The 27,299-nt window shown below is 49.1% G+C and overlaps 1 protein-coding gene across 6 annotated transcripts in view; it reads left to right on the top strand.

Moving 5' to 3' along the window:
- The window catches only part of TTYH2 (tweety family member 2), a 170,255-nt gene that overhangs the window by 137,230 nt on the left and 5,726 nt on the right, over window positions 1-27,299 (top strand). For all 6 annotated transcript variants that reach the window (XM_068262559.1, XM_068262563.1, XM_068262564.1 and 3 more), the window contains 3 exons: window positions 145-287; window positions 2,493-2,678; window positions 5,680-5,758. In XM_068262559.1, the coding sequence (XP_068118660.1) occupies window positions 145-287; window positions 2,493-2,678; window positions 5,680-5,758 (408 nt within the window). The remainder of the gene's footprint in view (window positions 1-144; window positions 288-2,492; window positions 2,679-5,679; window positions 5,759-27,299) is intronic.

Raw genomic sequence — 27,299 nt, 5'->3', positions numbered from 1 at the left:
GGACATGTCGGAAATTATCTATCGAGCCAACTAAGTGGCTCAGAATCGAACCGTGTATTCCCAGCATAACACAAGAAAGTTGTCAGATTTCCCTGCATGCACTGCTTCCCTCCTGAGTTTCGTGTTGTTCCTCCCCTTCTGCAGGACTATTTGGAAGCTCTCATCGGCATCTGCTATGATGGGGTGGAAGGCCTCCTCTATCTGGGCCTGTTCTCTCTCCTGGCAGCGTTGGCATTCACCGCCATGGCAGGAGCTGTGCCAAAAGCCTGGAAGCTCATCCTGGCAAGGTGAGACCATTATTTCACATTGTAATCTCCGACACAGAACTACACTTCCCATGGTTCCTAGCAGTGACTAGTAACTGTCCATACCCTGCTTTCTGATTGGCTTGTCCATCAGCCAACAATGATTGGCTAAGCAGTGGTGTCATAAATACCATCAGCCCCTGATCTGTGAGTGAGCCGCCTGCCAGGAACTGGGATCTCCCTTTTTAGTCGGTCTCTTCCAACAAACAAGACTTCCTATTGCCATAAGCTAGTGAAGTAATAGCTTATCAGGTGAAATAGACCTTGTGAAGGGGGAGGAGTCTGTGTTAGAAACAGGCAATTAGAAGTCTTCTCAGTTGGAATCAACCAAGTGAAGAGGAAGATTCCATTCTCTGCAGCCCTGCTGACAATAAACCTGTCAAATGTTAAAAGGTGGCACTGTTGAGAGATATTTGTGGCCCCTACCACTATCAACTCTTCCCTTTTATCATACGTAACCTCTGGTGTCCGCCTGTTCCCAGAGATAGAGTAAAGGGACACTTAAAGTGAACCATAGATGAAGCACCTCATGTATTTTACAATATATATCAGTGGGAACATTAGAGAAAACACCTACCCTGCTCTCTGTTTCATTCTGCACTGCTCAGCTTGCTTCTAATCAGCCCTGATAAATCCCTGATTGAGCATTCAGTCTGGCTTTGCTCAGGAATATTTATAGCTCAGTCTGTGTTCTGTCATGTATTTTCAAGTCCAAGCCTGCCCCCTGCTGGCTCTGCTCAGGAATCATTATAGCTGAGTCATTATAGCAAAGCCAGACTGAATGCTCAGTCGGGGATTTTATCAGGGCTGAAAACAAGCAGGCTGAGCAGTGAAGAATGAAACAGAAAGCATGGTAGGTGTTTTCTCTAATGTTCCCACTGATCTATATGGTAAATACATGAGGGTGCTTCATCTCTGGTTCCCTTTAAGCCTAGAAAAAAAATTTTTTTACTCACCTGCGGCTTCTACCAACCCCCTGCTCACAGTTGCTCATGGATCCTTCTGTCCCCGCCGCCAGCTACTTTCGATTTGCCGATAGGCCCGGCGACATGTAGTCTTCTTCGCGTTCCCATATGCAATAGTGCTATTGCAGACAGGAATGTGAGGAAGGAGACGTGTGGCCAGGCCTATGCAGGTGCAGTGAGCCTGTCGGCCGAAAACAACACTAGCTGGCGGCAGGGGATTGGAGGCTCCGTGGGTGACATCCGAGGGCACGGGACGGCTGCAGGGGGCTACTAGAAGCAGAACTAGCTGGCGGCGGGGGATCGGAGGCTCTGTGGGTGACATCCGAGGGCACGGGACGGCTGCAGGGGGCTACTAGAAGCAGAACTAGCTGGCGGCGGGGGATCGGAGGCTCTGTGGGTGACATCCGAGGGCACGGGACGGCTGCAGGGGGCTACTAGAAGCAGAACTAGCTGGCGGCGGGGGATCGGAGGCTCTGTGGGTGACATCCGAGGGCACGGGACGGCTGCAGGGGGCTACTAGAAGCAGAACTAGCTGGCGGCGGGGGATCGGAGGCTCTGTGGGTGACTGCGAGGGCACAGGACGGCTGCAGGGGGCTGGTAGAAGCAGAACTAACTGGCGGTGGGGGATCGGAGGCTCTGTGGGTGACATCCAAGGGCACGGGACGGCTGCAGGGGGCTACTAGAAGCAGAACTAGCTGGCGGCGGGGGATCGGAGGCTCTGTGGGTGACTGCGAGGGCACAGGACGGCTGCAGGGGGCTACTAGAAGCAGAACTAGCTGGCGGCGGGGGATCGGAGGCTCTGTGGGTGTCTGCGAGGGCACGGGACGGCTGCAGGGGGCTACTAGAAGCAGAACTAGCTGGCGGCGGGGGATCGGAGGCTCTGTGGGTGACTGCGAGGGCACAGGATGGCTGCATGCGGCTGGTAGAAGCAGAACTAACTGGCGGTGGGGGATCGGAGGCTCTGTGGGTGACATCCAAGGGCACGGGACGGCTGCAGGGGGCTGGTAGAAGCCCCAGATGAGTGTAAATGATTTTTATATAGGCTTAAGAGACCCTTTACAATGTAATGGTCAATAACTAGTCAAGTTAGTAGATTTGGGGTCCCCATGTGGTGCTTTCAGTAACCTGAAGTAGAGAGAGGCCAAACTTAACTCTATTAGCAGACCTTTGTTCTGCCCCCTGCGTTTGTCTTGAATTAACAGTTTAACACTTTCTCCTCCAGGGAAAGAGATTACAACGACTTTGATGAGGAGGACCCCTTTAACCCTCAGGCACGACGGATAGCCGTGCACAACCCCAACCGGGCGCAGATCAGGAGCTTCTGCAGCTTCAGCAGCAGTCTAGGCAGCCAGGCTAGTCTCCAGCCGCCGGCTCCGCCCATCTCTGCCGCGCCAGTGGCCGAGTATATGTGAGTACGCAGCGAAACCGCTGAAGGATGATGCCTTCAGGAAATATTAAGAGTGGACCCACTGCTAAGCATTATAAATAATAGCATATGTTATGTTTTGTAACTATTTACACATTCTGGGCTTAAGTCTTATTTTGTTATTTACGAGTTTTTAGCTTCCTGCTGCTACTCTCGTCTTTTGGGTTCAGTGTGTTATTTTTGAGTTAGGCCACTTGCCCCATAGACAGCATGGGCCACACCCTATCCCATACAGCACAGCAGGAGTATATATAGCATAATGGGCCACACCCACTCTCATATAGCACAGCAGAAGTATGAGCAATAGCATGGGCCACACCCTATCCCATACAGGAGGAGCATACACAGCAGCATGGGCCACACCCTATCCCATACAGGAGGAGCATACACAGCAGCATGGGCCACACCCTATCCCATGCAGGAGTATATGCAGCAGCATGGGCCACACCCACTCTCATATAGCACAGCAGAAGTATGAGCAATAGCATGGGCCACACCCTATCCCATACAGGAGGAGCATACACAGCATTATGGGCCACACTCTATCCCATACAGCACAACAGGAGTATATGCAGCAGCATGGGCCACACCCTATCCCATACAGGAGGAGCATACACAGCAGCATGGGCCACACCCTATGCCATATAGCACAGCAGGAGTATATGCAGCAGCATGGGCCACACCCTATCCCATACAGGAGGAGCATACACAGCATTATGGGCCACACCCTATCCCCTAGACTTGCAGTGTTCCCCAACCCTGTCCTCAAGGCCCACCAACAGTGCATGTTTTTTAGAAATCCACAGCTCTGGTGCCACACGAATCACCTCACCTGTGCATGTTTGTGGTTTCCTGTAAAACATGCACTGTTGGTGGGCCTTGAGGACAGGGTTGGGGAACTCTGCCTAGAGCACAGAAAAAAATGAGTAGAAGCATGGGCCACACCCTATCCCATACAGCAGGAGTATACACAGCATTATGGGCCACACCCTATCCCATACAGCAGGAGTATACACAGCATTATGGGCCACACCCTATCCCATACAGCAGGAGTATACACAGCATTATGGGCCACACCCTATTCCCCAGAGCACATCAGGAGAGAGCATGAGCAGCAGCATAGGCCACGCCCCCTCCTATAGAGCACAGCAGGAGTATGAGCAGCAGCATGGGCCACAGCCCCTCCCATACAGCACAGCAGTAGAAAGGATGAGCAGCAGCATGAGCCACACCCCCTCCCATAGAGCACAGCAGGAGTATGAACAGCAGCATGGGCCACACCCTATTCCTTAGAGAACAGCTGGAGAGATAAACAGCAGCATAGGCCACACCTCCTCCGATAGAGCACAACAGGAGTATGAGGAGCAGCATGAGCCACACCCACTCCCATAGAGCATCAGGAGTATAAGCAGCAGCATAGGCCACATCCCCTCCCATACAGCTGGTGTATCAGCAGCATCATGGGCCACTTCCACTCCCATAGTGCTCTGCAGGAGTATGAGCAGCAGCATGGGCCACACCCACTCCTTTAGTGCACTGCAGGAGTATCAGCAGCAGCATGTGCCACTTCCACTCCCACAGTGCACCCCAAGAGTATGAGCAGCTGCGTGGGCCACACCCACTCCCATAGTGCACTGCAGGAGTATGAGCAGCAGCATGGGCCACACCCACTCCTTTAGTGCACTGCAGGAGTATCAGCAGCAGCATGGGCCACTTCCACTCCCATAGTGCACCCCAAGAGTATGAGCAGCAGCATGGGCCACTTCCACTCCCATAGTGCACCCCAAGAGTATGAGCAGCAGCATGGGCCACTTCCATTCCCATAGTGCACTGCAGGAGTATCAGCAGCAGCGTGGGCCACACCCACTCCCATAGTGCACCCCAGGAGTATAAGCAGCAGCATGTGCCACTTCCACTCCCATAGTGCACTGCAGGAGTATGAGCAGCAGCATGGGCCACACCCACTCCCCCAGTGCACCCCAGGAGTATGAGCAGCAGCATGGGCCACACCCACTCCCCCAGTGCACCCCAGGAGTATGAGCAGCAGCGTGGGCCACACCCACTCCCATAGTGCACTGCAGGAGTATCAGCAGCAGCGTGGGCCACACCCACTCCCATAGTGCACCCCAGGAGTATGAGCAGCAGCATGTGCCACTTCCACTCCCATAGTGCACTGCAGGAGTATGAGCAGCAGCATGGGCCACACCCACTCCTTTAGTGCACTGCAGGAGTATCAGCAGCAGCATGTGCCACACCCACTCCCATAGTTCACTGCAGGAGTATCAGCATCAGCATGTGCCACTTGCACTCCCACAGTGCACCCCAAGAGTATGAGCAGCAGCGTGGGCCACACCCACTCCCCCAGTGCACCCCAGGAGTATGAGCAGCAGCATGGGCCACACCCACTCCCGCAGTGCACCCCAGGAGTATGAGCAGCAGCGTGGGCCACACCCACTCCCCTAGTGCACTGCAGGAGTATCAGCAGCAGCGTGGGCCACACCCACTCCCATAGTGCACTGCAGGAGTATGAGCAGCAGCGTGGGCCACACCCACTCCCGTAGTGCACTGCAGGAGTATGAGCAGCAGCGTGGGCCACACCCACTCCTTTAGTGCACTGCAGGAGTATCAGCAGCAGCATGTGCCACACCCACTCCCATAGTTCACTGCAGGAGTATCAGCATCAGCATGTGCCACTTCCACTCCCACAGTGCACCCCAAGAGTATGAGCAGCAGCGTGGGCCACACCCACTCCCCCAGTGCACCCCAGGAGTATGAGCAGCAGCATGGGCCACACCCACTCCCCCAGTGCACCCCAGGAGTATGAGCAGCAGCGTGGGCCACACCCACTCCCATAGTGCACTGCAGGAGTATGAGCAGCAGCGTGGGCCACACCCACTCTGACTTGTGGCCGCCATAAAAGTCTATATATACCCACACCCTGTATATCCAGTTACTAATGCTTCCCATGTCTTCTTTCTTACAGGAACCAGGCAGCTCTGTTCGGAGGGAACCCCCGCTATGAGAACGTGCCTCTGATTGGGAGAGGGTCACCCCCACCCACGGTACGTTGGGCCTCTGAATCCAAATCCTTCTTGTAACACAAATTTTATCTTTCTTTGATTTCATTGAGGAAAACTTGATTCAAACCAATCAGCATCCTGCTATTATGGTTACAATCACAAGCTGGAATCATCTGGTTGCTATGGGCAACACGAAGTCTTGTCCTATCTGCAATTTTTATAGGATTTCCATTGCTGGGCGTGGCAACGCTAGTGGTCTTCACTCCAGTCTGCTGAATAGGAGACGCGTACAATTCTCCCGCTCTCATTCAGTTCCCTGAGCATGGGAGGAATGTTTTTCCCAGAATCCTTCACTGATGACCTTGCACTATTAAATTATTGTATTGATCATTTTATTGGATTGGGAGAGATTCGATTATGTTCAATTCTACTCATTCAATGAAAATTGACAGATATATCTGGTTGAATCAACCAATTTACTCGATTGGACAGGATGGTAAATATAGGTCAATGGTAAAGGAATCAGCTGCTGTTCACATGATTTCGATCAACTCATACTCAATTTTTGGTTTCAGAGCATGGAGGCACATTGTTCAAATCGCTTAGCGAATGAGAATCTCATAGGATCTCACGTGTAGTGTGTAGGCCACTAGTCTATTGACTTTCAGTTGACCACACTGTTCCTGATTGCCCAAGAAAGTCAATCGCTTAACCGCTCTTTGTAAAATCGAGTTATGTTAGGGCACTTTTAAGGTGCCCACTAATGCTACAATTGGAATTGTTCAATCTTACCAGTTCTGTGTAATATGAGAGATTACCTTAAAGAGACACTGAAGCGAAAAAAAAATCAAGATACAATGATTTGTATTTGTAGTACAGCTAAGAAATACTAGGAGCAGAGACATAAGTCTAATATTGTTTCCAGTACAGGAAGAGTTAAGAAACTCCAGTTGTTATCTATGCAAAAGAGCCATTGAGCTCCACGACTTTCAAAGTCGCAGAGAGCTCTGTCTTCTGAAGCTTAGTATCTCAAGTGGCTTCTTCTGTAGAGAACAGTTCAAAAGTTCACTGGCCTGCTCCGTAAAATCATTCAGAATGCTGAGTAGTGTGTAAACTGCAAATATTAGAGAATGATGCAATGTTAAAAATAAATAAATAAATAAATATATATATATATATATATATATATATATATATATATATATATATATATATATATATATATATATATATATAACTTTATAACTGAAAATAGAAATATGAGAATATTTTCTTTGCTATTAATGTTCTAGTAATTATCCGTACTACACAACCAATTCATTATATATTTTTTCCGATTCAGTGCCTCTTTAAAGGACAACTGAAGCAAGAGGGGTGTGGAGGCTGACATATTTATTTCCTTTTAAAGGACACCCGAAGTGAAAATAAACTCATGAAATAAACAATTGTATCTATCTTCCTTCTCCTAAAAATGACTTTTTAAGATATTCCACAGTTTTATTTTATGTTTTCTGCTAGGAAAGTGTTTTATAGTTGGAGTTTCTTATCAGTAAGGGTCAAACTGTTGTCACTTCTGTCTGAATCAGGACTGAGTCAGCCACTTACATACCTGACATTTAACTCTTTCAGGCAGAGAAAGATAAAAAGGAACACAGCCTAGTTATTTGTGTGCTAGGCACTGTACATACCCATGTCTATTTCATCATGTCACCTCGGGTATCCTTTAAGCAATATTAGTTGCCTGGCAGTCCTGCTGATCCTCTGCCTCTAATACTTTTAGCCATAGCCCCTGAACAAGCATGCAGCAGATCATGTTTCTGACATTATTGTCAGATCTGACAAGATTAGCTGCATGCTTGTTTCTGGTGTGATTCGGACACTACTGCAGCCAAATAGATCAGCAGGATGCCAGTCAACTGGTATTGTTTAAAAGAATATAAACATGGCGGTCTCCATGCTCTTCTCATTTCAGTTGTCCTTTAAGTATCTATTTACACTGTATTCTCGGTTTATCCTTCTACTACATAGGTCTGGTAAGATTGTGCAATCAAAACTGTATCATTGATAAGCATCTTAAGATGATGTTATTCGTATATCCGAGCCTGGAGATGGACTTTAAAGTGGACCCAAAACAAAAAAACTTACCTGAGGCCTCTACCAGCACCCCTGCAGCCGCCCTGTGCCCGCCCCGTCACTCAGCGATGCTCCAGTCCCCCGCAGCGCCCGTCTCTCAGCCAGGCGACTCGGCGAGTTGATGGTCACTGCGCATGCGCTGCTGCGTATGTCCTCGATCATGCCCCCCGTCACTGTGACCTTTCTGCGCAGTATCGGAAAATTGTATACTTACCTTCGGTAATTTTCCTTTCCTGGTGCATCTCCATGGCAGCACTAGTGGGCAACATTTGTGTTTTTTGCCCTGATAGGACTCCTAACTAACAGTACTCAAAGAGTTAACTGCCAGAGAGGAGGAGATATAAGGCAGCCATTCCCCCTCCTCCCTATTCCTTATTACTATGTCCGAGCGAAAAAAGGGCGGGAACCAATGCTGCCATGGAGATGCACCAGGAAAGGAAAATTACCGAAGGTAAGTATACAATTTTCCGATTCCCCTGGTGCCTCCATGGCAGCACTAGTGGGCCCTAACTATGAAACATAATAACACTTGGGTGGGATGCTCAAACATAATTTTAATATAACAAAACAAAAGAAGAACAGAATACAATTCACATTTTTGCATTTACTGCAGAGGAAATTACAGCCTTTCCAAACTCTGCTGCAGACAACAATGCTGGATCTATTTTATAATGCTTAACAAAAGTATTATGAGAGGCCCAGCTGGCCGCCTTGCAAATCGTGTCCAAAGAAACCTTTCCATAGTACGCCCAGGAGGAAGCTATGCTCCTCGTAGAATGGGCCTTAAGTTCAGATGGAGGATTCAACCCCCTGTCCTTGTACGCTCTTTTGATAAACAACACAATCCATCTAGCGATAGTTCTAGAGGTGGCAGCTTTACCCTTGTTATATCCTGAGGGTATTATTAGCAAATTATCAGAACTTCTAAAGTCTCTGGTAGCACCAATATATGTACATATACAGTCTACAGGATCTAATGGGTGAGGATTTACCTTCCCTTCGGGATCCACATATTTGGATAGTGTTATTTCCTGATTGAAGTGGAACTGGGTAGAAACTTTTGGTCTAAAAGAATCCAGTGGAAGCATTACTACTCTGTTTTCAAAAACTGTTAAATAGGGCTCTCTACATCCCAGTGCTTGGATTTCTGAAACCCGTTTGCCTGAAGTTATTGCGATTAAGAATGCGTTTTTTGTTGTTAAATCTTGTATTGACATTTTTTCAGTATTAGAGAAGACAGGTGAAGAGGAGATAAAGTCCAGGACTAGTGACAGATCCCATTTAGGAAATCTACTCTTGATAGGAGGACTAAGTTTTATTGCAGCTGAAAGAAATTGTTTTATTAGCATATTTGCGGACCATTGTATCCCAGTGACTGCTGACAGTGCTGACACATGACTCTTTAAGGTAGACTGAGAAAGTTTCATTTCTAGACCCCTTTGTAAGAAAAGTAAAATGTCCTTTACTTGTGGTTTTAACGGATCGAATGACTCCTCTGCTGCCAACTGCAGAAATTTTTTCCAAACTCTATCATAAAGAACTCTAGTAGTTGGTTTTCTAGCTGCAATAAGTGTCTGTACCACTGAGGAATCACAACCTGCTATTAGAAGTCTATCCCTCTCAACTTCCAAGCTTTTAAATTTAATCTTTGGGGATTCGGGTGCAGGAAATCCCTCTGGGACAACAATTCCCGGAACACTGGAAGATGTAGAAATGTTCCTCGAGATAGTGTTAGAAGAAGTGAGAACCATGGCCTCCTTGGCCAATACGGGATTACAGCCAGGATTGTTCCTTTGAAATTGCTCACTTTCCGAAGAAATTTTGGAATCAGAGGAATGGGGGGAAAGGCATAGCCTTTGCTGAAGCCCCAGTCCTGAATTAGAGCGTCTGATGCTAGAGCCGCTTGAGTCGGAAACCTCGAATAAAAAACTGGCACCTTTTTGTTCATTTCCGATGCGAATAGGTCGATGTCTGGGATGCCCCAAGTATCCGTGATTAGTGTAAACACTGCTGGATGGAGAGACCACTCGTTGTTGTCTAAACGAACCCTCGACAGATTGTCTGCTAATTGGTTCTGACTTCCTGGAAGGTATACAGCAGAGATATTGGTTAGATACTTCATTGCCAACGTCATTATCGGAAGAGTTTCCTCCATTAGGGATATACTCCTCGTGCTCCCTTGGTTCTTGATATAAGCAACCGCCACCTTGTTGTCTAATCGCATGAGCACTGAATGTCCCTTGAGAAGTGGGAGAAAGGCGCATAATGCTTGATGAGCAGCTCTGATTTCCAAGACATTGGATACTAGATGAAGTGTCCGACTGTTCCACACTCCTTGAACTGCCCACTCTTGGTATGTCGCCCCCCATCCCCTCTGACTGGCGTCTGAGGTAATAACTTTCCAATGAACCTGCAGGAGAGAGTGACACCTTAGGAGATTCTTCTCTTGTTGCCACCAGATGAGACTGGTCTTCATCTGATCTGTAATAAATATCAATTGATTGAAATCGTGGTTTCTCCACTGACTCAGGAAACCCATCTGGAACGGCCGAAGGTTCCAATGCGCCCACCTCACCATGGGTATGGTTGACGACATTGAACCTATTATTGACATACACTGCCTTGCTGGAAGAGAGTTTTCGGTCTGAGTTTTTTTCATTTTGAAGATCAAAGGCTTCACTTTGCTTAGTGGTAAGGCAATCGTGTTCTTTATTGTACAAAACTGGGCTCCTAGAAAGACTAGCTGTTGGGTAGGCGTTAATTGGCTCTTTTTCTCGTTTAACAACCAGCCGAACTTCATCAGGGTTGAAATGGTTAGGTCTCGATGTTCTAACAGTGCCGACCGACTCTGAGCCAACAGTAGGATGTCGTCTAAATAATGCACGATCCTCACTCCCTTTTCTCTCAGATGAGCAATTACTACTAGCAATACTTTTGAAAACGTCCTTGGGGAGGTAGCTAGCCCGAAGGGGAGACATGTAAACTGTAGGTGGAGGTCTGCCACCACAAAACGTAAAAAGCGCTGATATGAAGGATGTATGGGCACATGAAAATAGGCGTCTCTTAGATCTATTGAGCAGAGCCAGTCTCCAGGATGGATTATCATTGTTACTGAATTTAAGGTTTCCATCTTGAATTTTGGGACTTTGATAAAGTGATTTAGTCTTTTTAAATCGAGGACTGGTCTCCAGTCCCCTGTCTTTTTCTTTACCATAAATATTGGTGAATAAAACCCTGAGTTCCTCTGCAGATGTGGAACTGGAACTGCTGCCCCCTGCTGGATCAAAGTTCTCACATAATCCTGCAGAATGATTTTTTTGTGAGTTGATTGAGGAATTCTCGTCTGACATAACCTTGGCATAGGAGGAGAGGTTTTGAACTTCCACTGGTGGCCCTGCGAAACAGTTTTTAGCACCCAAAGATCCTGAAAGTGTTCTCCCCAAACGGAAGCAAAGCTCTTTAGTCGAGCTCCTACCAGATCCATTTGAGGACAAAAATTGTCAAAAAGACTTCTGGTCTTCTTTGGGAGTGAAAGAGCTCCTAGGTTTGTTTACCTTAGAGAAACTTGTCTGAGTATTCCTCCAATTTCTGTTAAATGCTCTGCCAGGCCTATATGATTTTGCTTCTCTGAATCTTGAAGACTGCTGTGGTCTCTGCTGGATAAACCTTTGCCTCCCCATCTTTCGGTCTTGTGGTAACAAACCGGATTTACCACCAGTCACTCTAGCTATCGCCTCGTCCATTTTAGATCCAAAGAGACTCTTCCCATCATAAGGGATCTTGGACCAAGCTTGCTTCGAAGCAATGTCTGCTGCCCATGGTTTAAGCCACAATGTTCTCTTTGCTAAAACAGAGAACAACATAGATCTACTTGAAGAACGTACCACATCAATGGAAGCTTCTCCCATAAAATCAGAGGATAACTTCAAGTCTTCTAGAGAGGCAATTAAAGATTCCTTATCTGCATCCCTCCTAATGGCTTTTTCTATGTTATCGATCCATATCCTGTTTGCTTTCGCTACAGCTGCGAGTGCAACTGCTGGCCTAGCCGCTTCTCCAGATGATAAATATACTTTTTTAAGATCTAAGTCTATCTGCCTATCTAATACATCTCTAAAGAGTATTGAATCCTCAATTGGAAGAGTTACATTTCTAACCACTTTCATAAGAGAAGCATCTACGACTGGATAGGAAGTCAGTAATTTTTCATCTATTTCATCAAACGGATATAGTTTACGTAACCTATTTCTGGAGGATGGTTTTTTGACTGCTTTTGACCATTCAAGCTGGATTAACTCTTTAATTTCTTCTAAAAAAGGAAAGGAAAGCTGCTTTTTGTCCAATCTTTTATAGAAGCGTTTTCTTTTTGGTTTTGCTGAGTCTTGCTCATCTTCCCACCCCAATGTGTCTCTGACTTGGGCTACGAAAGGAGGAACTTTCGCAAATTCAAATTCTGTGTCTAAGTCTTCAGAATCGTCTGATTCCTCTGAAATCTCTTGTTCTAGAGGAGAACTTTCAGCAGATACTGCTGTAGGTTTATTTAATTCTGACATAGCATCCTTAACAACTTGTTTGATAATAGCTGATAAGTCCTGATTTTCGTTTGTTACATCACTGAGACAAGCTTCACAGACCATTTTGCCAGGAATCTTGGGTTTGCCACAAACCCAACACTGGTTCTCTTTAGGTCTCTTAGAATGGGATCTCTGTGGAGAGTGATGCTTGTAAGAGCGACTAGGTGACTCTGCCCTCTTCTTGTCACTATGCGATTTTGATTTGTCATGTGTGGAGGATGATCTTGCAACCTCTTGCATAGAAGTTCCTTCTCCAGCTGACTCTTGCCTTGCTGAAGGGGAAAGTCTTCCTGCCTCTTCTACCCTTTTATGGGTGCTTGATTTAGACTGATGATCTTTATTAGAAGAGCGCCCCATTATTTAAATGGTAGCTGCAAAAAAGTAAATTGCGTACCATGAGTGCTAAGATCCTGACTACAGCACTAATATCCATTAAAACATCTGTCATGGTGCACACAAGAAAGTAACCTGCTTTACAGTACCTTAATCCTGTGTGAATATCGCAGACCTCAGATGCAGCCGCCGGACCACGCCACTCCACGCTGGATCACTTGTCCCAGCCTCACTGTAGTGTTGGAGAGAAGGAAGGACGCTTAAATCCTGTTCCGGTGTGCTACTTCCTGTCTGACGTCATCGGAGACCAAGACGCAGACAGGAATCACCGGCAAGATGGCCGCCGTCACTCTCCGTTCCCGGAAGTCGGAATAGACCTGCCGGAGACTACCCGGGACGGACCCCAGCCACCGCTTGACCAGAGGAGTGAGGTGAGAGTATGGCATAGCTTAAGAAGCTATATCGCCGCCCCTGTACAATGCGACAAGGGGCTCCCCCGCAATCTGTCAGTTTAGACAGGACAGCCAGGGACTCCATACAGGGGAGGCACAGACCCTGTACGGTAACCTACCCCATTTAGAGGAGGTGGTAAGGAGGAAACAGGAAAAAAAGGAATCCTATCGTAGCGAGGACAAAAAAAGGAATAGGGAGGAGGGGGAATGGCTGCCTTATATCTCCTCCTCTCTGGCAGTTAACTCTTTGAGTACTGTTAGTTAGGAGTCCTATCAGGGCAAAAAACACAAATGTTGCCCACTAGTGCTGCCATGGAGGCACCAGGGGAAAAGGTTCTCCTGTCCACAGGAGAGCGATCAGTAGGCGTGCGTACTGAGGCCGCGCATCCGGTTGAGAGGGGCGCTGAGGATGACAGGAACATTGCGGAGTAACGATGCGGGCACAGGATGGCTGCAGAGGGCTGGCAGAAGCCCCAGGTACGTTCAACTTTTTTTTTTTTTTAGCACTTTAGGTTACCTTTAAAGCAAACCTAAAGCAGAAATATGCTTATGAGATGATTAATTGTATGTGTAGTACAGCTAAGAAATAGAACATTAGTAGTAGTAGTAGAAGAAGAAAAGAGTCTCATATTGTTCTCCAGTACAGGAAGAGTTAAAAGACTTCAATTGTTATCTATGCAAAAGAGCTTCTCTGAGCTCTTGGACCCAGTGGGTCAAATACAGTCCTGTTTTCTGAAGCACTTACAGAGCCAAGAAACAGTGAGAGGCAGCTTGAGATAAGGTTTTACTGCAGGACAGTTCAAAGGGTCATTATTTCTGATTTGTGTTAATGCTTAAAAGACAGAGTGTGGTTTCTAAACTGCAAAAACGACAGTGATGCAATGTTATAAAAAAAAAAAACCTATATAACTGAAAATAAATATTTGAGACACTGTTCTATTAATTATCTGTACTACACAAACCATTCATTATATCAAGGTTTTTTTTTTGCTTTGTTTGCTTTAAGGTGCCCATCATTGATACAATCTCGATTGTACAATCTTACGAAACCTTTGTATTAAGCTGGCCATCCACTCGACAATGTTACCCATCGATATGCAGCATATTCATTGTGATCGAATCTGCTAGAAACCGCTAACGTATGCGTTGCACGATCAATCGATTTCCATTCAAAATCGATTGATTGAATCAACGGCGCAGGATGGAAAATTTTGCTTGATTGGTGGCAGATCAGGAACGCATTGCTAGCAGCGTTTTATTTGGTGACGACAGACACCGAGTGTTGGCAGTACTCTCACTCCCGCAGGCGCGCATCCTCCCTCGTCCGGTGTCTTTCTCCTCCTCCCTGCGTCTTCTCTCCCGGTCATGTGACACAAGCTGAAGTACAAACACTAGAGGTTCGACAGCATACACGGCAAACCTCTAGTGTTTAAAGGGGCACTATGGCGAAAGTTAGCTGTTCCATTATCCCCACCATCCGTTATTTAATATACAGCTTGTTTTAAAGAAAAATAGCTTCCAACACCAAATCTACTCTCCTACACAGCTGAGCTACGTCATTACATCAGCTCTTCCTGATGAGAATGTGATTGGTTGGGCTGTTTCCCTGCTCTCTGCTAGCAGTTTCTGTCTCTGCCACAGCTGATTTATAATGCAGCTCACACAACGGCTAACACGCTCCAGAGCAGTGCTCTTGCTTTTCACATGTAGCTTTATAGTAAATAAACAGCCTGCTAAATCGTTACCTACTTCATGTGAAAAGCAATCGCACAACTCCAGAGTGTTTGTATGGATACTTTTTAGACAGTCCCTCATATGACATAGAAGTCTTAAGATTGGACAATCAAGATTGTATCATTAATGGGCACCGTTAGTTAGCAGATTTCTGTGGTATGCAGCACTCACAGTGAGAACTTTTGTCTGGACTGGTGTAGGTTTATTGTTTGAAGAAAAATGTTCTCACTGCAAGTTCATACACTTAGCTGCACAGGTATGAATTCTGTAGCGGGCCTCACTATGGTCCAGTATGATCCAGGCGTGGGTTGTAGACTCAGCACAAGTGATGGGCATTGAAATAAATGTCAATACCTTCAGCTTGCATGCAGATCCAATTAAAATTGCATGCACCTTGAAATTACAAGTACCTCCTTATACAGACGCATGGTTTCTGTTGTAAGCTGAATCCAGCGAGGAGAGGGGGCGAGCTGTGCTGCACTTTCTAGTACATTTGTTCCATGAAGCCGGTGCTTCTATAGGCTGCATTTATCATTCTGATTACTGCTAAGATAGGTTTACACTCAGCAGGTATCAGACAAGAGCTCTATACAAATCTTGCTTATTATGGATTTTATCACCAGCTTTATACTATGTGATACAGTGATACACTATGCAAACTTTCATCATTTATTGTCCCCACCTGAGACCTCTACAGACTGCTGTCGGCATCAGTTGTCTTAAAGGGCAACTGAAGAGAGAGGTATATGGAGGCTGCCATATTTATTTCCCTTATAAACAATACCAATTGCCTGGCTGTCCTGCTGATCCTCTGCCTCGAATACTTTTAGCCATAGCCCCTGAACAAGCATGCAGCAGGTCAGGGGTTACTGACATCATTATCAGATCTGACAAGATTAGCTGCATGCTTGTTTCTGGTGTGATTCAGGCACTACTGCAGCCATATAGACCAGCAGGGCTGCCAGGCAACTGGTATTGCTTATAAGGAAATAAATATGGCAGCCTCCATAGTCTTCTCACTTCCGTTGTCCTTTAAGCTGGCCACTGTTGAACCAAATGGATAATTTTCCTATTCTTTTGATCAAAATAATATCATATAGCAAAATGAAAGTATCAAGTTTTCTCAAATATGAAAGAGATTTTTCTTCTGATTTTTTTTCAATAAATATCTGATGGGATGTGTTGGAAAAATCAGATTGAAAAATTCGAAAATGTTTTTTTTTCCTTTCATTTTTTTTTTTTTTTTATATTTTTGGAAAAATCGATCATGATGTGTTTCGGTTTACTGATTAGGTTTTTTTTAAAATTATTCCATCAAGCCAAAAAAAACAATTGTATTTCTCTGGTTGGAAAAAAACAATGGTCACCTTAAAGTGGATCCGAGATGAAAAACTAACTTTGACAAGTAACTTGTCTATATATCTTATCTAAAGTTTAGATAGTTGACACAGCAAATCTAGCTGCAAACAGCTTCAACAGTTTCTTGTTTGTTTTTTCCTGTGATACAATGAGGGCAGCCATGTTTTGTTTGTCACATTACACACAGGCAAGCTGATCTGTATCTCCAGCCCTTAGCTCACTCCCCTCTCCTGCTCCCTCCTCCCCCTGCCTCTGAAATCTCTGGCTAGTAACCTCCACCTCCTCCTGCCCAGACTGAGCTCCCATAAGCCCTTGCTACAGTGCCAAGGCACAAAAGGAGCTGTGGGCGAGGCTTGTTTAGTTTATAGGGAATTCGAGTATTAAAACAAAACAAAAAAAGTAGTTGGCTTGAGGAATGCCGTATAAATTATATGAAAGGAACACAATTATGCAATGAGTAAAAGTTTATCTCGGATCCACTTTAAGAGTGGGCATGTCCAATCAATATTTGATCAATAACATTGCAATCACACATGCCCTAGTGTTCTCTTGATCTTCGATGGACTGGGGGGTTTTATCAAGTTTTGGGGCCCTTTTCCGCTAGCTGCAAATACGCAGCTTTTCTGTTGCGTTTCCATCGCATTTTGAAAAGTGCATTCTCATTCACTTGAATGAGAATTGCGGCAAAATCGACACAATTTTGAAAAATTGCAGTAAAATTTAGCACGGCAATTTCGCTGCCATTCTCATTCACGTGAATGCAATTGAAATGCGCAGGAGAAATTCACCGCTAGTGGAAATGGGTCTGTAAGCTCTAATCTATGTAAAACCACTTGCATTGCGTGATTACGTTTTGCATTTTCATTGTTCAAATTTGGGATGCCTCCTATGAAGCAAAGGAGAGAGTCCATATTTAGGACTGGAGTAGCGCCCGCCTCTTAGACTGTAATCATGGCGCCCTAGGAAGTCGCCCAGGTTGCACATCGCAAGCCCGCCCTAGGAGCCGGCATATCCCTCCGCTTATACGTTTCCTCAATGGCTGTGCGGCAATTTTATGCTGGTTCCACACCATAACGTTTTTCGGCAGATTTACCTGCCAGATCGATTATTTCCAGCATGTCCGATCTGAGAATCGATCGATTTTATTTTTTTTTTTTGTGATTTTGTGATTTTTGTAGAAACGAACAGAAATCGCTCAGGAAATCGCTCAAAAATTTGAACGATTCTCAGATCAGACATGCTGGAAATAATTGATCTGGCAGGTAAATCTGCCCAAAAATTGTGTGCTGTGGATCCAGTGCTTTAGACAGGTTCTCTTTTAGATACCAAGTCCTGTAGTTTTCCCCATCAGCACTGGGCGTTGCTCTTATCTTCTCATGATGAGTTATTGTTAGATATTTAATGATGCCATGTTTATTTCATATCAGTGGATATACAGCCTTGTGTTGCCAGACTGAGCAATTTGCTTTAACGTGGGGAAATCATTGGGCAGGCCTCGTATTTTCACCCGTTAATTGTCTCTTGGGTTTTAGCCAAGACATTTAACAAGGCCGACTTTATTGAGAATTCTCTGCTCTACGTAAATGTGATCTGATGTACTCAACGTTTCAGGACCGTTATTGTTTTACTGTTTGCTAATCCATCTTTTGTTTTTGCGCTCATGTATTGGAGCAAATGTAGTGTAAACAGTAAGTTGCTTCTGTGTCTGTGGCGTGTCCCAAGACCGTGTCCCCCTCGTCCTCCTCCGTCCATCTGATCTGTGGGGCATCATGACATCTCTCCAGACATGGATCACTGCTGGCCTTATTTAAAGGGTTCGTCCGCTCAGAAGCAATTGGCGGAGTCTGTTTAGCTGAGACACCTGCTGGCTATCTATGTGTCTCGGGGAGTCCAGCAGTGTTCTATCTCTATGCCATAGGGTCTCTCTCAGCATCTGCCCATCCTTGGGGTTTCCTGACCCACCTTCTTGTGTTCCTGTCTTCCTACTGCATATTATATGATAAATAGGGAGCCCCTTGCAATGGCTGCAGAAGCTGGATAGACCTAATAGTCAAGTGCAGAGATTTCACTAGAGAGAAAGGAATAGGTTGTTTAACTCTCCAGCCAATATCAATAAATTCTTTATGCATGTAACAGATTGTATGCCTACCTCCTATCCTGGTACCTTAGGCATTCCTCTCATCCTAGCATATAATGCCCTCCTCCTCCTGGTCACTCATTTTAGGTTCTCCTCCGACCCTGGCTTATAAGACCAGAATCAGAATCATTTATTTCACCAAGTACAAAGTGGGTATTGTACCGATTTGGCTTTGGTTCATACAGGTTCTGGAAGGAGAGGGGAAGGGTTGGATGGGGAGATGGCCCTCCTCCTTGTAAATAATTTTAGGTTCTCCTCCCACCCTGGCATCTAATGCCCTCCTCCCACCCTGGCGTCTAATGCCTTCCTCCCAGTCATTTTAGGCCCTCCTCCCACCCTAGTGTCTATGGTCCTCTTCCTACCCTTGAGTCTAGCTCTCTTCTTTGTCAGTAATTTTAGGTCCTCCTCCCACCCTGGTGTCCTAGATTTCGTCCATCTTCCACCCTCTCATCTCAGTATAGCCTCCTTGCCTGGGATTTCTGGCCCACCTCCTTACATGTCATCCTCAGCAATAGGCCAATCAAAATGGACACATTCCCACCGAGATGTTCATCTGGTTGGCACGTGACCTCCTCCTTGTTTGCGCTGGATATCTAGAAATCATGAGAGGGCTCCAATGTTCTTGTTACTTTCCCCCTAACCAATGGGTGACCTTCACAGCCCTGGGTCCCTCTGCAGTCCTAGTGGCTGCTCCACCTATAGTTATACATCCGGCAAGAACCAATGAGGTAGATATCTCATTCTTAGCTATAGACCTTCCATCTTCTGTCTTTGGGTCACATTATAGATGAGATCTCTGTGCCTGAAATCCCACCTGCCACAGATATTACTATCTGGTTTCTCTATTCCTATTGGATGTGGATTACATAAACCTCTGTAGAAGTCTCCCCCTAGTGGAGCAGCAGTAAAATGCTCCCCCTGGTGGAGCAGCAGTAGAAGGCTCCTCCTAATGGAGCAGCAGTAAAATGCTCCCCCTGGTGGAGCAGCAGTAGAAGGCTCCTCCTAATGGAGCAGCAGTAAAATGCCCCCCCCCCCCTGGTGGAGCAGCAGTAGAAGGCTCCCCCTAGTGGAGCAGCAGTAGAAAGTTCCCCCTAGTGGAGCAGCAGTAGAAGGCTCCACCTAGTGGAGCAGCAGTAGAAGGCTCCACCTAGTGGAGCAGCAGTAGAAGGCTCCACCTAGTGGAGCAGCAGTAGCAGGTTCCCCTTAGTGGAGCAGCAGTAGAAGGTTCCCCCTAGTGGAGCAGCAGTAGAATGCTCCCCCTAGTGGAGCAGCAGTAGAAGGCTCCCCCTAGTGGAGCAGCAGTAGAAGGCTCCCCCTAGTGGAGCAGCAGTAGAAGGTTCCCCCTGGTGGAGCAGCAGTAGAAGGCTCCCCCTAGTGGAGCAGCAGTAGAAGGCTCCCCCTGGTGGAGCAGCATTAGATGGCTCCGCCTAGTGGAGCAGCATTAGAAGGCTACCCCTAGTGGAGCAGCAGTAGAAGGCTCCCCCTGGTGGAGCAGCATTAGAAGGCTCTCCCTGGTGGAGCAGCAGTAGAAGGCTCCCCCTAGTGGAGCAGCAGTAGAAGGTTCCCCCTGGTGGAGCAGCAGTAGAAGGCTCCCCCTAGTGGATCAGGAGTAGAAGGCTCCCCCTGGTGGAGCAGCAGTAGAAGGCTCCCCCTAGTGGATCAGGAGTAGAAGGCTCCCCCTAGTGGAGCAGCAGTAGAAGGCTCCCCCTAGTGGAGCAGCAGTAGAAGGTTCCCCCTGGTGGAGCAGCAGTAGAAGGCTCCCCCTAGTGGATCAGGAGTAGAAGGCTCCCCCTAGTGGAGCAGCAGTAGAAGGCTCCCCCTAGTGGAGCAGCAGTAGAAGGCTCCCCCTAGTGGAGCAGCAGTAGAAGGCTCCCCCTAGTGGAGCAGGAGTAGAAGGCTCCCCCTAGTGGAGCAGCAGTAGAAGGCTCCCCCTAGTGGAGCAGCAGTAGAAGGCTCCCCCTAGTGGAGCAGCAGTAGAAGGCTCCCCCTAGTGGAGCAGCAGTAGAAGGCTCCCCCTAGTGGAGCAGCAGTAGAAGGCTCCCCCTAGTGGAGCAGCAGTAGAAGGCTCCCCCTAGTGGAGCAGCAGTAGAAGGCTCCCCCTAGTGGAGCAGCAGTAGAAGGCTCCCCCTAGTGCAGGAGTGGGCAAACTTGAAGTGGCCTGAGCCGCATTCCTTAAATTCCAACCCCCCTCCCTCCCTGCAGAGTAGCGAGCGGGTGGCAGGGGATTTGAAACTCGTTGCGTCTCCATGGCCTCAGTCGCGTCACATGACAGCAGGGTAGTCACATGACGTGATTTTGACATGTGCCAGCGTATTACATGCTGGCTGCCAGTGTGTAATAAGCTGGCACGTCCCAGCGTAAAGTCATGTGACGCCCTGTTGCCTTGGAGACGTGGGAATGGGTGACCGAGGTGAGTTTCAAATCCCCTGCCGCCTGCTCACATCTCTGCCGGGAGTGTGGGGGGGGGGGGGGGGGAGGAATCCGGCCGCTTGTCAGTGACAGCGCTGGCCCGCGTGTCCTAGTTTGCCCGGCGCTGCCCTCTAGTGTATCATCTCTTTCACACTGTAGTATTGTGAATGTGCGTACAGTACATTGTGATTTGTTTTGTTTTGTGCCTGTGTGCCGTTTTCTTATCCTATGACACACATGCAGCATTCTGTGCTTTTAAAGGGGATGTGAAGTGAGAGGAATACGGAGGTTGCCATCTGCATTCCCTTATAAACCATGCCGGTTGCCTGGCTGTCACAGCATCTGATCTGCATGCTCATTCTGGGTCAGTGACTTATAGTATTAGAGGCGGAGCCTCAGCACAGACGTCATGCAACTGGCAATGCTTATTATAGAATGCAAATGGCAGCCTCCATATTCCTGTCACTTTAGAGTCCCTTTACAATGCAACGCAGTGTGTTGTAAGCAGCGGACACAGAGTGACTGATATCAGCACATAGACACACATAATGAGCCGTCAGACTCCATATAAGGATGAGGCATTCCAGAGACTCTGCCGGGAATATATTTCAGTTTGAACCCCCTAAAGACAAAGGAAGCCGCTCGCCAGACTCCGCCCATATCGGAAAGCTCCACCTTCCTGCGGACTAACCCTTTAAATAGAGCTGGAGTTCTCTATGAGGCTGCTTGTGATATACTGTTATGTGTTTGTAAGGAATGCTTTACATCTAGATGGCTTCCTGCCTCTCCTCCCCTGTTCATTAGCGGGTGCATTTAGTATAAGTGCGGTTTTCCGTGAGTTAAGGATGGGATGTGCGCAGCGGGCTGTAAATGCAGAGTGGTCAGGCCTATTAACCGTGATAGATCACCCGCTGTAATGCGTAGCTGCCTGCAGGCCGGGGGGGGGGGGGGGGGGGAGGGTCCAGCCTACAAGCCTGTACAGCACAATCTGTCCGCGAAAAATCACCCAAGTCCAGCTTCAAAGTTATCATTGCATTTTAATGGAATGCTAATATGTACATACCTCCCAACGCTTTGAGTTCAAGTGGACCTGAACTCTTGCACAGGACAAAAGGAAACATAAAGAAATGCACCCTGTATGTATTTAGAGAGTTTAGCCTCTCTAGTTCCCCCTCATCAGTGACTAATCACTACTGTAATTTGATCTCTCAGCTGTGTCAGCTCAGGAATCTCCTATGCCACAGCAGAACAGCTAATCTGTAGTTACAGGATGCTAACAATGGCCCCGATTCACTAAGCTTATCTCCTGACTTTAATAATGCTTCTGAGCTGTTTCTAGAGTTATCAACATGGTGATGAGGCATGTTGTATTCACTAAACAATTTACCTCAGGCAAACCTAAAGTTAACTCTGCTGTCTTTTAGGAGAACCCGAGGTGGGTTTGACAAATCATATTAGGACACAGAGGCAAGTTGTGTATACAGTGACCAGGGGCGTAACTAGCAGTCCCCGGGCCCCCCTGCAAAAATTTGAGCGTAGACCCCCCACCCCCACCCTGGGCCCGCTCATGGCCGTTTTGGGGGGGCAGGAGGGGTCGCAGCATGAGGGGAGAGCTTTGCACATCAGCGTGGAGGGGGGGATAGCCCCCCCCCCCTCCCTCACCTCGGGCTCTCCCCTCTGCACTCCCCTCCTGTATATAACTGTCAGCAGCGGCAGCAGCATCAGCTATAATTACCTCCATTCACCACTGGAGGTCTCTGATCTGCAAGGGCTTCACATTAGCCACAGCCAAGCTAGCGACACGCAGATTGTCACTAGCCTGCTATTTACCTCTGCCTGTCAGTCACCGTCGCTCCCCCACCTCCTTTATTATACAGCTCCCCCGCCTGCGTCCCTTCCCTCCCCGCCTCCATAAGCCGATTGGAGGAAGCTTACAGAGGCGGGGAGGGGAGGGACACAGGCGGGGAGCCGCACTATACAGGAGGCGGAGGAGCGGCGGTGAGTGACAAGCAGAGGTAAATAACAGGCCAGCGACAATGTGCGTGTTGCTAGCCTGGCGCTTTTTATAATGGAGGACAGCAAAGCGGGGGGGGGGTACACAGGTAGCCGTCCTGTGCCCTCACAGTCACTCACACAGCCTCCGGTCCCCCGCCGCCAGCTGGTTCTGCTTCTACCAGCCCCCTGCAGCCGTCCCGTGCCCTCGCAGTCACTTACAGAGCCTCCGGTCCCCCGCCACCAGCTAGTTCTGCTTCTACCAGCCCCCTGCAGCCGTCCGGTGTCCTCGGATGTCACCCACGGAGCCTCCGGTCCCCCGCCGCCAGCTAGTTCTGCTTCTACCTGCCCCCTGCCGCCGTCCTGCCGTCCTGTGCCCTCACAGTCACTCACTGCTGCTCCAGTCCCCCGCCACCAGCTAGTTCTGCTTCTACCAGCCCCCTGCAGCCATCCTGTGCCCTTGTAGTCACTCACTGCTGCTCCAATCCACCAACTGCCAGCTAGTTCTGCATTCTCCTGCCCCATGCAGCCATCCTGTGCCCTCGTAGTCACTCACTGCTGCTTCTGTCCCCCACTGCCAGCTAGTTCTGCTTCTACCAGCCCCATGCAGCCATCCTGTGCCCTCGTAGTTACTCACTGCTGCTCCAGTCCCCCGCTGCCAGCTAGTTCTGCTTCTACCAGCCCCATGCAGCCATCCTGTGCCCTCGTAGTCACTCACTGCTGCTCCAATCCACCAACTGCCAGCTAGTTCTGCATTCTCCTGCCCCATGCAGCCATCCCGTGCCCTCGTAGTCACTGCTGCTCCAGTCCCTGCCGCCACCAGCTAGTTCTGCTTCTACCAGCCCCATGCAGCCATCCTGTGCCCTCGTAGTCACTCACTGCTGCTCCAGTCCCCCGCCACCAGCTAGTTGTGCTTCTACCAGCCCCCTGCAGCCATCCTGTGCCCTCGTAGTCACTGCTGCTCCAGTCCCCCGCCGCCAGCTAGTTCTGCTTCTACCAGCCCCATGCAGCCATCCTGTGCCCTCGTAGTCACTCACTGCTGCTCCAGTCCCCCGCCACCAGCTAGTTCTGCTTCTACCAGCCCCCTGCAGCCATCCTGTGCCCTCGTAGTCACTGCTGCTCCAGTCCCCTGCCTCCAGCTAGTTCTGCTTCTACCAGCCCCATGCAGCCATCCTGAGCCCTCGCAGTCACTCACTGCTGCTCCAGTCCCCTGCCTCCAGCTAGTTGTGCTTCTACCAGCCCCATGCAGCCATCCTGTGCCCTCGTAGTCACTGCTGCTCCAGTCCCCCGCCGGCAGCTAGTTCTGCTTCTACCAGCCCCATGCAGCCATCCTGTGCCCTCGTAGTCACTCACTGCTGCTCCAGTCCCCCGCCACCAGCTAGTTCTGCTTCTACCAACCCCATGCAGCCATCCTGTGCCCTCGTAGTCACTCACTGCTGCTCCAGTCCCCCGCCACCAGCTAGTTCTGCTTCTACCAGCCCCCTGCAGCCATCCTGTGCCCTCGTAGTCACTCACTGCTGCTCCAGTCCCCCGCCGCCAGCTAGTTCTGCTTCTACCAGCCCCATGCAGCCATCCTGTGCCCTCGTAGTCACTCACTGCTGCTCCAGTCCCCCACCACCAGCTAGTTCTGCTTCTACCAGCCTCATGCAGCCATCCTGTGCCCTCGTAGTCACTCACTGCTGCTCCAGTCCCCCGCCGCCAGCTAGTTCTGCTTCTACCAGCCCCCTGCAGCCGTCCTGTGCCCTCGTAGTCACTCACTGCTGCTCCAGTCCCCCGCCGCCAGCTAGTTCTGCTTCTACCAGCCCCATGCAGCCATCCTGTGCCCTCGTAGTCACTCACTGCTGCTCCAGTCCCCCGCCGCCAGCTAGTTCTGCTTCTACCAGCCCCATGCAGCCATCCTGTGCCCTCGTAGTCACTCACTGCTGCTCCAGTCCCCCGCCACCAGCTAGTTCTGCTTCTACCAGCCTCATGCAGCCATCCTGTGCCCTCGTAGTTACTCACTGCTGCTCCAGTCCCCCGCTGCCAGCTAGTTCTGCTTCTACCAGCCCCATGCAGCCATCCTGTGCCCTCGTAGTCACTCACTGCTGCTCCAATCCACCAACTGCCAGCTAGTTTTGCATTCTCCTGCCCCATGCAGCCATCCCGTGCCCTCGTAGTCACTCACTGCTGCTTCTGTCCCCCACCGCCAGCTAGATCTGCTTCTACCAGCCCCATGCAGCCATCCTGTGCCCTCGTAGTCACTCACTGCTGCTCCAGTCCCCCGCCGCCAGCTAGTTCTGCTTCTACCAGCCCCATGCAGCCATCCTGTGCCCTCGTAGTCACTCACTGCTGCTCCAATCCACCAACTGCCAGCTAGTTCTGCATTCTCCTGCCCCATGCAGCCATCCCGTGCCCTCGTAGTCACTGCTGCTCCAGTCCCTGCCGCCACCAGCTAGTTCTGCTTCTACCAGCCCCATGCAGCCATCCTGTGCCCTCGTAGTCACTCACTGCTGCTCCAGTCCCCCGCCACCAGCTAGTTGTGCTTCTACCAGCCCCCTGCAGCCATCCTGTGCCCTCGTAGTCACTGCTGCTCCAGTCCCCCGCCGCCAGCTAGTTCTGCTTCTACCAGCCCCATGCAGCCATCCTGTGCCCTCGTAGTCACTCACTGCTGCTCCAGTCCCCCGCCACCAGCTAGTTCTGCTTCTACCAGCCCCCTGCAGCCATCCTGTGCCCTCGTAGTCACTGCTGCTCCAGTCCCCTGCCTCCAGCTAGTTCTGCTTCTACCAGCCCCATGCAGCCATCCTGAGCCCTCGCAGTCACTCACTGCTGCTCCAGTCCCCTGCCTCCAGCTAGTTGTGCTTCTACCAGCCCCATGCAGCCATCCTGTGCCCTCGTAGTCACTGCTGCTCCAGTCCCCCGCCGGCAGCTAGTTCTGCTTCTACCAGCCCCATGCAGCCATCCTGTGCCCTCGTAGTCACTCACTGCTGCTCCAGTCCCCCGCCACCAGCTAGTTCTGCTTCTACCAACCCCATGCAGCCATCCTGTGCCCTCGTAGTCACTCACTGCTGCTCCAGTCCCCCGCCACCAGCTAGTTCTGCTTCTACCAGCCCCCTGCAGCCATCCTGTGCCCTCGTAGTCACTCACTGCTGCTCCAGTCCCCCGCCGCCAGCTAGTTCTGCTTCTACCAGCCCCATGCAGCCATCCTGTGCCCTCGTAGTCACTCACTGCTGCTCCAGTCCCCCACCACCAGCTAGTTCTGCTTCTACCAGCCTCATGCAGCCATCCTGTGCCCTCGTAGTCACTCACTGCTGCTCCAGTCCCCCGCCGCCAGCTAGTTCTGCTTCTACCAGCCCCCTGCAGCCGTCCTGTGCCCTCGTAGTCACTCACTGCTGCTCCAGTCCCCCGCCGCCAGCTAGTTCTGCTTCTACCAGCCCCATGCAGCCATCCTGTGCCCTCGTAGTCACTCACTGCTGCTCCAGTCCCCCGCCGCCAGCTAGTTCTGCTTCTACCAGCCCCATGCAGCCATCCTGTGCCCTCGTAGTCACTCACTGCTGCTCCAGTCCCCCGCCACCAGCTAGTTCTGCTTCTACCAGCCTCATGCAGCCATCCTGTGCCCTCGTAGTCACAAACTGCTGCTCCAGTCCCCTGCCACCAGCTAGTTCTGCTTCTACCAGCCCCCTGCAGCCGTCCCGTGCCCTCGCAGTCACTCACGGAGCCTCCGGTCCCCCGCCGCCAGCTAGTTCTGTTTTCGCTGACTGGGATTCTGTGGCCTTTCTTCTCCTGCGCAGGCCTAGCCACTCATATCCTTCTTCATGTTCCCATCCTCAATAGCGTCCTGCACAGGTACAGAACGCTATTGCGGACGAGAACGCAAAGAAAAATGTTGGGCCTGTCAGTGAAAAGGAAAGTAGCTGGCAGCGAGGGACTGGAGGCTCCGTCAGTGATTTTTGTCTATTAGTGGTCCTAAGCGATAAAATCATTTGTAAACGATTGTTCAGCAAATTTGATCGTTAGTGGCCACCTTAAGAAATATATTGATTTAAAGGATGGGAGTAAAGTTTAGAGTTAATTAAAAACTTTAAGTCAGACCTGAACGCAGAACTTCCTCTCTGCTTTAAAAGATAAACAACAGAACAATATTTAGAAAAAAAACCGTTACAAGCTGAAACAACTCCTGCAATAAATGTGCAGTATGTCTACTTCCTGCTTTCATGGAAGCAGACATATTGTTAACATCCTGTGTTTACAAATTAGCTTCTCTTCCATGGCAGAGGAGATTCCTGTTCTGCCATAACTGAGAGATCAAATTACAACTTGTGATTAGTCACAGATGAGGGGGAAATAGACAAGAAAAACTCTAAATACATACAGGGTGCATTTCTCTAGTTTCCTTCTGTCCTGTGCAACAGTTCAGGTCCACTTTAAGGGGAATAATACATATATTTACGTGGACATGAGTCCAGACTTGGTTCCCAAAGAGG

Source organism: Hyperolius riggenbachi, chromosome 12, assembly GCF_040937935.1.
Source record: "Hyperolius riggenbachi isolate aHypRig1 chromosome 12, aHypRig1.pri, whole genome shotgun sequence".
Lineage (NCBI taxonomy): Eukaryota > Metazoa > Chordata > Amphibia > Anura > Hyperoliidae > Hyperolius > Hyperolius riggenbachi.
The sequence above is the reverse complement of the archived record's forward strand: the minus strand, read 5'-3'. Positions and strand labels throughout refer to the sequence as shown.